Here is an 11,186-nt window from a genome sequence, read left to right as displayed (position 1 = left end):
GGCTTCAAATTTTGTAACCATATTGGCCACATTTCCTTCTAGGGCTTCTTGCACATGAAACTACTACTAAATTTATAAACAAGTGAAAATTGACTTTATATAAACCTGCTTATTCTATTCTATTTAATTATGTAGAATTTTTTTTATAATAAAGATAAGAGAAAAATTCTTAGTTGTCAAAAAAGACAGATGCGTATTAATTATTGTCATGAAATGTTACCGACACACATTCATATATTCCTAAATTATTATCCTCATAAAGCATTTTCTTCTATGGCTATTTTCATTTCTTTTTTTAGGAAAAAATGATTATTCTTTCTTCGAAAATTTGGAATTGGTCTTAAATGAATAAATTATTATTCATTCTAATTTCTAAAACAACTGAATTGAAATGGTCATATTTTCTAGAAAACTGAGCTGTACTTGTATTGCCCATTGTGATACAATAAAATCCATATCAATCCTTAATTTATTCCACTCTGTAATTAAACCAATGAATCAAATAAAAATAACCTCATCTCTCAATCCATCAAAAATCTCTCTCCACATAGTACATATGTAGCAATGATATGTATATCTCATTATATATAAACAATAAATTAAAAAAAGCCCATCTCAGATCTGGCAAAAAAGAGAGATCTTTAGTGCTTCAACAGAGCAAGCATGGACAAGAAGAGAGAAGAGCAAATCACAGCTCCAGACATCCCCAAAGAAAAAGCTGCTCCTTGATCTGGAGCTGGTGCTGGTGCCAAATCTTGAGCTGAAGCAGCACCAGCAGCAGCAAGAACTGCCACCAAGAAAACGAGAGCCAGGGACTCGAATGAAGCAGATGCCATTTTAAATCTTGAAATGATGAACAAGAAAGAGCAAGCTAAACAAGAAGTAGATGTATTTGATTCTTGAAAATGAGAAGTGAAGAGAAAGGGATAAGCCTGCAAGATATATATAGGGAAAGAAACCGCGTGGGGTTCCACAGAGAACGTGGACAGGTGGATCGCCAAGTTGAATTTGGGGAGTGGGAAATCAAGAAAGTCCAGCAAGAAAACGACTGGCTGTTAAAGAATTTGAACGTTAATATTTATTTTATTGGTATCATATCTTTTGATTAATATTTTTTTTTATATTTTATCATTTGCTTATTATATACAACATAATGAATTATTAGACAATTCTTTGGTCTGATAATATATTTTTAAAAAAATTTGGTCAATAATAATTCCCTTAGTTGTTCTAACCAGAAAAAAACAATTTCTTAGTTGTCAAAAAAGACAATGCAATATTAATTATTTGGATATATTATAATTTATTTCATAAATTTTAATAAAATTTATGATTTAATTTATGAATTTTCAAATTCAAGTAATTTAGTCTTTGAAATATAGTAAAACTTATAATTTAGTCATTCTATTTAATTATTCATCTAACTTACTGTTAATTATAGTAAAAATAACTAAAATACTTTTAACTCTAAATATTTGATAACTTAAACAATTTAATCCTTAAAAATTTATATGATAAACAAAATAATTTAATCAAGGGATTACTTCATTTGTAAAATTTAAATCAATAAACTATTTTGTTTACAGTATTAAATTGTAGAAACTAAATCGTTTTAATTAAAAATATAGAGTTAAGGATATTTTAATTATTTTTACTACAATCGATGGTCAATTAGTTGAAATATTATGTTATGTCAAATCTTTGAGCTAAATTGCTTGATTTTAAAAATATATGAACTAAATCGTTAATTTTACCGACCTTCAGGGAATAAATTGTTATTTGCCTTAATTATTTTAATAAAACGTTAGACATGTGACCCTAATTAAATTATTATGCTATAAAGCAATTTCTTCTATGGCTATTTTCATTATTTTTTTAGGAAAAAATGATTATTCTTTCTTTGAAAATTTGGAATTGGTCATACATGAATAAATTATTATTCATTCTAATTTCTAAAACAAGAATTGAAGCCGTCATAAGTTGTATAGGTCCAGAAATTTAAACCCATTAGAAGGAAACTCATAAATATAATTATATATTTAATTAATAAAAGGTTTAGAATAAATAGTAAGAAAAGATGAATGAATATACGCAATCCATCATATAATTACCATTAATAAATTAGATATAATTTAATTAAATTTTTTGTAAAATTAGAAATCTCAACCTTACTTATTTTTATAATTGTAGTCTGAACTTTTTTTCTTAAAAATCATATTCTAAATTATTGATAAAAGTACAATTATATCCCATCATCAACCACATAATTAAAAATTAATAGAATTGTCATTTCATCTATATTAATTCTCCGAATTATTGAACTTAAACCCTAATAATCTAATATAACTGAGGCTCTAGTTCTCGTTAACTTTGAGTATAATTGCACTATTAACAATAGTTTAAGGTGTAATTATTAAAAAAAATAAGGTGCATTGTAAAAATAATAAATTTTGAATTTTTTTTTCTTTATTCCAATTTTTTTTTAAAAAATATCCCAAATCTTTATTTCATTGAAAATTAAGTTATTAAAAATGTTATTGAGGTTGAAAAAAAAAAATTAGATTGCCCAAAATTAGATTGCCCTATCTTCTGCTTAAAAAAAATTTCAAGGAAGCAAATAACTCTATTGCCCCCCCAAAACAGCTGCTAGGAATCATGACATTGAAGCCTTCCATTTTCGTTCCATTGTAATGTAGCAGATGCCATTATAGAATTTTCTTGGAATTATATTCAAAATTTCTAACTCAAAATTTGGAATGGACTATGGCTACGAATCATGAGTTAAAGTGAAGCACCAAAATTCTGCGTGGGAACCCATGTTTTGATAAATTTACACCTCCCCATTTTTCCTTTTCCATTACTCAAACTTTCTTGTCAAAATTAATCCTGCCTTGCTTGACAAATATCATCCAAAATGGTATGAAAATTAATTTTATTAATGAGTTTTAGTTTAGTGTCAAATTTTAATATTAATTAAAATCAAGAACAAATACACTAACTTCTTGATGCATCGCAGTGTATTTGTTGCCCCTTTAGCTTGTCCACATCAAGAACACATATGATAGCCCTTGAACAAATTCTAAAGCTTTTTATATTATTTAGAAAATTAATTTCGCCTTTTAAAATATTAAAGATATAAATGTAACACTATAAGTAATTTCTAGTATTTTTAAATCAAGAGATTGTTTGCTAATCTCTTGGAATAGATAAAAGAAGAAGATGAAGAGGAGGGAGACCTTCTTGGGTGGCGGCACCAAAGAAAATAGCTGCTAGTTGTGTTGTTTTCTTTTCATAACAATACTTATATAGGTAGGTCAACATATAAAACCCTTGCCACATGTCACCTCGATTGGTTCTAGGTTTAATTGACCCAATTACATTGTGCCAAGTGTCAAACCTATATTTAATCTTAATTTTAATCATCTTACATGATTAAAAGACATTTTGCAAGTTTATGTGTAGTGCCATGTGTCACTATCTCATGGTGCCACATGTCATCCTGTGAAATGACCAAAATGCCCATGTGTCTTAATTTTGAGTTCTCAATCCAAAATAATTATTTCTCTTCTTCTAATCAATTTATATCAATCATAAATCAATTAATTAATCTTTATTAATTAATTGATCATTAATTAAATTCATATTTAAACACTTTAAATATAAATTTAACTTATACTGTACATCCAATAACCTAGATTCGGTTTCAAGTCATGCTAGGAATTTTACAATCTAATTGCAAACCAAACATATTTAATTAATTAATTAAACTCTTTAATTAATTAATTAAACTCTTTAATTAATTAATTAAATCATATTTAATTAGGTGATTACTTGTGTATGTGTGTGACTGTTACACTCATTTCATATAGGCAATTTAGGGTAGTTTTGCATCCATTGTGCCCTTATATTTTAGTATATTTTATGTTTTTAGCTTTATTTTAGCTTATTTGTTAACTTTAGATACTTTATATTTAATTTTCGTAATTTTGTTGTTTTTGATAGGATTTTGTGGCAAATCGAAGATCAATGAGTGCATTAGGAAGTGATTTGAAGAAATTTGGAGTTCTTTAAGCACAGAGGAAAGTTGAAGAAATCAAGCCTTGAAAGAGCAAGTTAGCTAAATTTGCTTGAGACTTTGCTTAAGATCCCGCTTAGGTAAAGCTATTGCTTAAGGTGCAAAGACAAGTCAAGCATGAGCAGAAAAGTCTATTTTACTCTAAGTCTACCGAGATTTATCGAGGGTCCGCTTAACCTTAAGGCATAAAGCAGACCGTGTCAAATTTGCTAAGAAGTCGCTTAGGTTAAGCCGCACTCTAAGTAGACTACCCAGAATGTGAATAGTGCTGCTGACTTGGATAATTTTACACCACATTTCCTATCCACTCCTTGGCTCTTATTTACTTTTAGGGCAACTTTTTGGGACCATATAAATTCATCATTTCCTAGTTTTTGCCATAAGAGAAAAAGGAGGAGAAACAAAAAGGAAAGAAAATATAATAGAGAGACAAGGAGACGCCATTTTTTTTGGAGAGGAGCTGCTGCAACCATTTTTGGAGCTCTAGAAGCTAGAGTTTTGGGTTCTTCTACCTGGGTTTTTCTATTTTAGTCCTCTTATCATGTTTTTCTTTACTTTTCCATCAATCTTTCTTGTAAATACCATTATGAGTGAGTAAACTCTTTGGATTTCAAAGTTGGAAAATATGTTTTAGATTAATTTGTGGATTTGGACTGGGTATTTCCTTATTTTACATAAATATAAGTTTTGATTATTTCCTTGTGTGCTTGATTTACTTGCCTAATGTTGGTACCCATTAGGTATCGTGTTAATCTTTGATTGAAGGACCGAAAGGTGAAAGTCATTGATAGATAATCAAGGATCGGAACTTAAAATCACCTAGATTTAGAAATAAACTAGGCTTTTAAAAGGAATTAATTATTGGTTACAAAACTTAATGGGTTTTAAAGTAATCAAATAACATACGAAAGTTTGGTTATTTTAGAACACACTTTGGTTTGCTTGAAAAAGATATCAAAGGAATTTAGAATCAATTTCCTTCAAACTCTATTTTTCCCTAAAAAATTGGAATGCCCAAGACAAATCCCAATTAATTTATGCATAAACCCCCAACTCTGGAATCGCTTTTAACATAATTAGACTTTGATTTGAATGACCCATTGTTAATTTAGTTTAATTGCAAACTAGATTAGAATTTATTAGTTTGCTCTTTACCCATATTCTAATTAGATTAATCGATTTACTTTGCTCATTTACATTTACCATTTATCCCTTAATCATTAGCCCAAATAATCGCTTCATTCATAGTTTGGTACTCAAACTGAAAATCCTCGTGGGAACGATACTTGATTCATCACTTTATTACTCGAGACGACCCGTATATTTGCGATTCGCCACATCAAGTTTTTGGCGCCGTTGCCGGGGATTTGATTTTTGTTTGATGTTGAACAATTGTTTGTTTGGTTAATTTGGGCATTTTATTTTATTTTCTTTTTACCATTTTACTTTGAGAATTTGTTTATTTTGTTTTTCAGGTACTTTATTTTATGAGAAGGACAAAAGTGAAGAAATCAATTTATTCTTTAATCCGTAAATAGAAAGACAGCAAAAAAGCTTTAAAAGCAGAATCTAAAAGGAGAAAAGCTGAAATTAAAGCTCAACAACAACAAGAAAGAGCACAAGAGCAAGAGCAATTACAAGAAGAAATGACGAACAACAATAACAACCACTCTATGAAGGATCATGCCTATCCTAACATTGGGGATTTCATGCCAAGTATCACAAGACCAAGAGTAGAAGCTAATAATTTTGAATTGAAGCTCAGACTGGCCGATGGTACAACAATCACAATTTGGAGGAAATCCAAGTGAAAGTCCACATGTGCATCTAGCACACTTTCTTGAGATCAGTGATATGTTGAAAATAAATGGAGTTTCTGATGATGCAATTCAACTCAGATTATTTCCTTTTTCTCTGAAGGACCGAGCTAGAGAGTGGTTACATTCATTGCCACCGGGTTCTATCATAACATGGGATAAACTTTCTCAAGCATTTTTAGCTCAATATTTTCCACCAAGCAAGACAGCTAAGCTAAGAAATGAGCTGACTTCTTTCAAACCTAGAGATGATGAGAGCTTGTATGAAGCATAGAGAGGTACAAGGATTTGCAAAGGAGATGTTCACATCATGGGATTCCTAAGTGGATGATTGTTCAACACTTTTACAATGGAGTTTCACCAGCTATTAGAAGTACAATTGATGCATCTTCTGGAGGTGATCTTATGGAGAAATCTGAAGATGAAGCTTTTTCTGCTCTTGATAAAATTGCTTATAACAACTACCAATGGAGTTGTGAGAGGAATGAGATCAAGAAACCAGCTGGTATGTTTGAGCTTGATGCCATGAATATGATTAATGCTAAGTTTGATGCTTTGACAAGGAAGATGGACAAGCTAAGCATGAAAGTAAATTCTTCAACTGGAGGTTCTAGTAATTCAGTAGAAGTTGGAGCTGCAAATGTCAATTGTGCAGCTAATTTTTTTGCACTTAATCAAGATTTTTCAAGTGAGCAAGTGGATTATGTGGGGAACTACAATCAAAGACCAGGTGGTAACCCATTTTCTGCAACTTATGATCCAGCATGGAGAAACCACCCCAATTTCTCTTGGGGAGGTAGACAAGGACAACATCAAAATTTTCAGCAACCTTTTAGGTATCAACAACATCAGAATTTTTAGCAGAATAGAGGTCCTCCTGGGATTCCTAAATCTCAAAATGCACCTGCTCCACCTCTACCACAACAAGCATAACCAGACAAGATAGCTAGATTAGAAGCTATGATTGAGACTCTACTTGTAAGCCATCAAAGTCAACAAGATATGATTTCTCAATTAGCATCTAAAGTAGATCAAATGGCAACACACAACAAGATGTTAGAGAATCAAATAGCTCAACAAGCTAGCTCTTCAAATAACAAAGCATTTGGGAAGCTCCCTAGCCAGCCAGAAAATCTAAGGGAGCAGGTAATGTCATATTTTAAGAAGTGGAAAGGTAATGGGGGAAGAACACGAAATTGAAGTAAAGTTGAAAGAAAAGAAAGATGAGTGAGAGTGAATCCACTTCAACTAAAGCTAAAGCTAGTAAGGAAGCAAATGAAGAGAAAGAAGATAAAAAGAAAATTGAAGAGAAATATGTTCCTCCTGCACCATACAAGCGACCATTGCCCTTTCCTCAGAGGTTTCAGAAAGCACAATTAGATAAGCATTTTGGGAAATTCCTTAAAGTTTTGAAGAAGTTGTATATCAACATTCCATTCACCGATGTCATTTCTCAAATGCCTTCTTATGCTAAGTTTTTTAGGGAGATTTTATCAAATAAAAGAAGGTTGGAAGATTATGAAACTGTTGCACTTACTGAGGAGTGCAGTTCTATATTGCAGAACAAGCTCCCACCTAAGCTGAAAGATCCTGGAAGTTTTTCCATACCATGTCACATTAGAGAAACAAGTATTGAGAGAGCATTATGTGACTTGGGGGCTAGTGTTAGCTTGATGCCACTTTCCATATGTGAGAAGTTAAAGGTTGGAGATCTAAAGCCCACAACTATTTCTTTGCAGTTAGCTGACAGATCTATAAAGTATCCAGTTGGGATTTAGAGAATGTACCATTAAAAGTTGGGAAGTTTTTCATTCTAGTGGATTTTATTGTACTAGAGATGGAGGAGGATGTAAGAACGCCCATCATACTTGGAAGGCCATTTTTAGCCATCGCAGAGCTAATATAGATGTAAAGAATGGGAAATTGAAGTTGACAGTGGGGGAGGAGGAAATAGAGTTTAATTTATTCCAACATTCCAAGAAACTAGCTGTGATGAATTCTTATTATAGGGTAGATGTTATTGAGCATGATGCTAAACCAAGTTACTAAACTAGAGGAAAATCAAGCCATTCCAATGCAATGCAATCAAGATAAAGTGTGAAAGAAAAAGTCAGCTTTACCATCTCATTTGATTAACAATGAAGCTTCAAAAGTTAAGCTCAAGCCTCCATCAAAATCACTCAAAAGAGGAGATTCATCTAAAATTTGTAAGAATAATCTTCAAGATATAGTTGGGATTCTGAACAAAGCAACAAGTATTTTCACATATAATGGGAAAAAGTTGAAGTATAAATTCATTTCAGCACCTGTTGTGAAGGGAGGTAACATTTTCCAATTCCAACCACCATGAGCTTTAAAAAGAAGGTTAAGCTTAAGACCTTAAACAAGCGCTTCTTGGGAGGCAACCCAAGCGTATCCTTTTATAGTTTATTAATCTTCTATTTCATTTCATTTTTAGCTTTTACCCTCATTAAACTCAAAAGTGACATTTGTTTATCTTTTGTAGGTCATTCATGAAGATTGGGCAAATTAACATATGTAGCAAATACAAAGAATTGAAAGAGAGCAAGTATAAAGCAAAATACTGCACTTTATCCAGTACCTGTGAACAGTAATACTTTTAAACTTGTGCTAAATTGCTGATATTGCAATCTTTTTGATAGCACATGTTTAATTTTGTGTCTTGTGTAAATTCTGTGAAATGCAACTTGAATGAGGATCAATTTTGATATTTAGGACTGATGTGAGCTTTATTAAAGTACAAAAATAGTATTTGTTAAGTTTTACCTTTTAATGTATATATAGTTTTGTAATCTGTTAGAAATTTACATGTTTTTGTTCGAATTGCTGCTAGTTTTTGTAGTCTGCTAATTTTTGTTACTGCTCAAGCTACTGTTCATGCTGCTTAAAAAGTCAATTTCTATGTTTTTTTTTTTTGCAATTTTTGAATGTCTGAAACTTGTCTCAAATGCTGCTGAAAATGTGCTTTTGGTATAAGTTTAGGAATGAGACCATTTCATTAAGTTTGCAAAAAGGTAATCACAATTGGTGCCTAATTTGAGCTAATTACCACATGCTTGTATCATGCTTGATAAGTTTATGAGAGATGATGAGCTTAAATTTTTCAATTTTGTGGTATTAATGTGCATTTGGTAATTGCTGAGGGTCATGATAGCATTCCATAGCATTTGGACTGTTTTTGGTAAGTAAAATCACAATTTTTCCCAAAACCTGCCGAAACTTGTTGATGATGTTGCTTACTAAGCAGTATCCTATGCAAATTCTGCTGAACCCTATGCTTAACCCCAAGCATAACCCAAATTACCAGACGTCTGCCCTACATTTTAAAAAGCCCAAAATTTCCGCCATTTTTTTTATATGAAGCCCTCGCCCAAACTCCCGATAAACCAAAGCTTCATTCCGCCGACCCCCTCCCTCCACCATTTTTTTCGGTATTTCTAGGGAAGCTGAAGAGTTTATTTCTCTTCATTAAATGGTGAGAACCAAGATGTGGTCCACCCACAAACCCAAGCCCAGAAAATCTCAATGCTCTGTCAAATCGAAAATGGCTACTCCATCTTCTTTACCCACAAACCCTAACCCCAGTCCAAGTCCACCACTACCTCAATCGCCACCACCGCAAACACCACCACTACCCCAAAGCCAAACACCAACCCTTATTCCGCCGACCCCCCTCTCGCCACAAAATGAGCCACAAAATGAAACACCCATTTTCGAAACTCAGTTCCAAGAACCAATGTTTGAACCTGCGCCAACTCAAACCAAATCTAAAGGTAAAACTAAAAAGGCTGCTGGTAGACCCAAGAAAGCCACTGTCGAAAAAAGAAAAGGAACACCCTCTGCTCCTTTGGACTTAAACTCTCCACCTCAACTTTCCTCCGAACTACCAAAGAAAAACTAGGTCCTCCTCGCAAATTCCATCACCACGGCTCAAACCCCGCACTCACCACCCTTAAACTCTCCTCACCGCCATCGCTCCAAAGAAGACCTATGTCATCCGCCAATGATATAGAGGAGGTACTTTATCCATTACCTTGGGCTTTTAAATACATGGATAAGAAAAATGCTAATGAGAGTTTAGCTTCTAAACCTATTAAGGCGAACAAATACAAGGAACAGCAGATTTTAAAAGAGTTAGGCATTTATGACTCTGTATTTGCCTATTTAGATGCTGTCAACTGGACTAAGTTTGCTAGGATTAGGGAATCAGTGTACAAGGATTTGACCTTAGAATTTTTGAGTTCCTTAAGGCTAAATTTCAAACCAACAATACCTGAGCATAAGGATGTGATTTATTTTCGATGTGCTAGCATTGATAGGGAGTTAGACATGGATTCTATGAATGAAATTTTTGGTTTTCAGGATTCGGGCTATAAAAGTATTGAGTGGTAATAAACCATCTATGACCCTGTTCAGTTCTGGAAAGATATTGCACCTTATGGGGGTTATTACAGACAGAGGACAGCAAAAGCCTCTAGGATAGTCGATCATGTGTTGAAATACCTCCATAGATTTATCTCTTACACTGTTTTAGGAAGGGGACATAGTAACAGCATTGTGGGTGCTGGAGATTTATTTTTCTTGTGGTGCATGAAGGAGAGAAAACAAGTTAGCACAGCCCATTTCCTAGCTACTCATTGGCACCAAACTGTCACAAAGCATACCAAAGGTAGCATAGTCTTTGGAGGATATATAACTGCCATAGCCAGTTTATTTAGCTTTGTTGCTAGTCTATATAAGCTACTGCTAGTGTCTGGTGAATCATATATAGACAGCACAATATTGCTACACATGGATCTTTGTGAGAAAGTAGGACATACCTATGCTTTGTTACAACAGCATGCTGAAGCCAGTGGTACTCCAGAACCAACTACCTTTGCACCAGCAAAACCCCAAACAACCACTGCCCCACAGTTTCAGCAGATATTTTGTCCCTCTTAAGATCCTTAGAATCCAAAGTAGCAGCCACTGCCCAACCATCTGCTCTCACCGACACCATAGATATCCTTGCAACCTTGAAGAGCTTAGAAGTTAAAATTGATACCATGGTTAATCAATATTTCAAACAATAGTAGAAGCTAGAAAAGAAACTTAAAAAGATATTTTCATCTCTTAAAAGAAGCGTATAAAGAACAACTTCAAATGTTGGAGTTTATAACAAATTGGCCCAATCTTATAACAATTTATATCATTGGGGCCAATACATGCTACAAGAAATGAAAGACCTCACGTAAAAATTTGAAATCGCTCAAGCTTCAGATCACAATGAACCT

General features: G+C 33.0%; 1 protein-coding gene and 1 non-coding gene across 2 annotated transcripts; one reads left to right on the top strand and one right to left on the bottom strand.

The window, feature by feature from the left end:
* Window positions 1–6,103: 6,103 nt before the first annotated feature.
* LOC131173501 (small nucleolar RNA R71) lies at window positions 6,104–6,209 on the bottom strand. The gene has a single exon (XR_009143817.1). It is a non-coding gene; the product is annotated as a small nucleolar RNA R71 (small nucleolar RNA).
* A 906-nt stretch (window positions 6,210–7,115) lies between these two features.
* LOC131173377 (uncharacterized) lies at window positions 7,116–7,670 on the top strand. Its single transcript, XM_058135683.1, has 2 exons — window positions 7,116–7,312; window positions 7,376–7,670. The coding sequence occupies exons 1-2, from the start codon at window positions 7,116–7,118 to the stop codon at window positions 7,668–7,670; spliced, it is 492 nt and encodes a 163-aa protein (XP_057991666.1).
* The last annotated feature ends 3,516 nt before the right edge of the window (window positions 7,671–11,186 follow it).

This window comes from Hevea brasiliensis, chromosome 14 (genome assembly GCF_030052815.1).
Source record: "Hevea brasiliensis isolate MT/VB/25A 57/8 chromosome 14, ASM3005281v1, whole genome shotgun sequence".
Classification (NCBI taxonomy): domain Eukaryota; kingdom Viridiplantae; phylum Streptophyta; class Magnoliopsida; order Malpighiales; family Euphorbiaceae; genus Hevea; species Hevea brasiliensis.
Note: the sequence above shows the minus strand (reverse complement) of the source record. Positions and strands in the feature narration are given on the sequence as shown.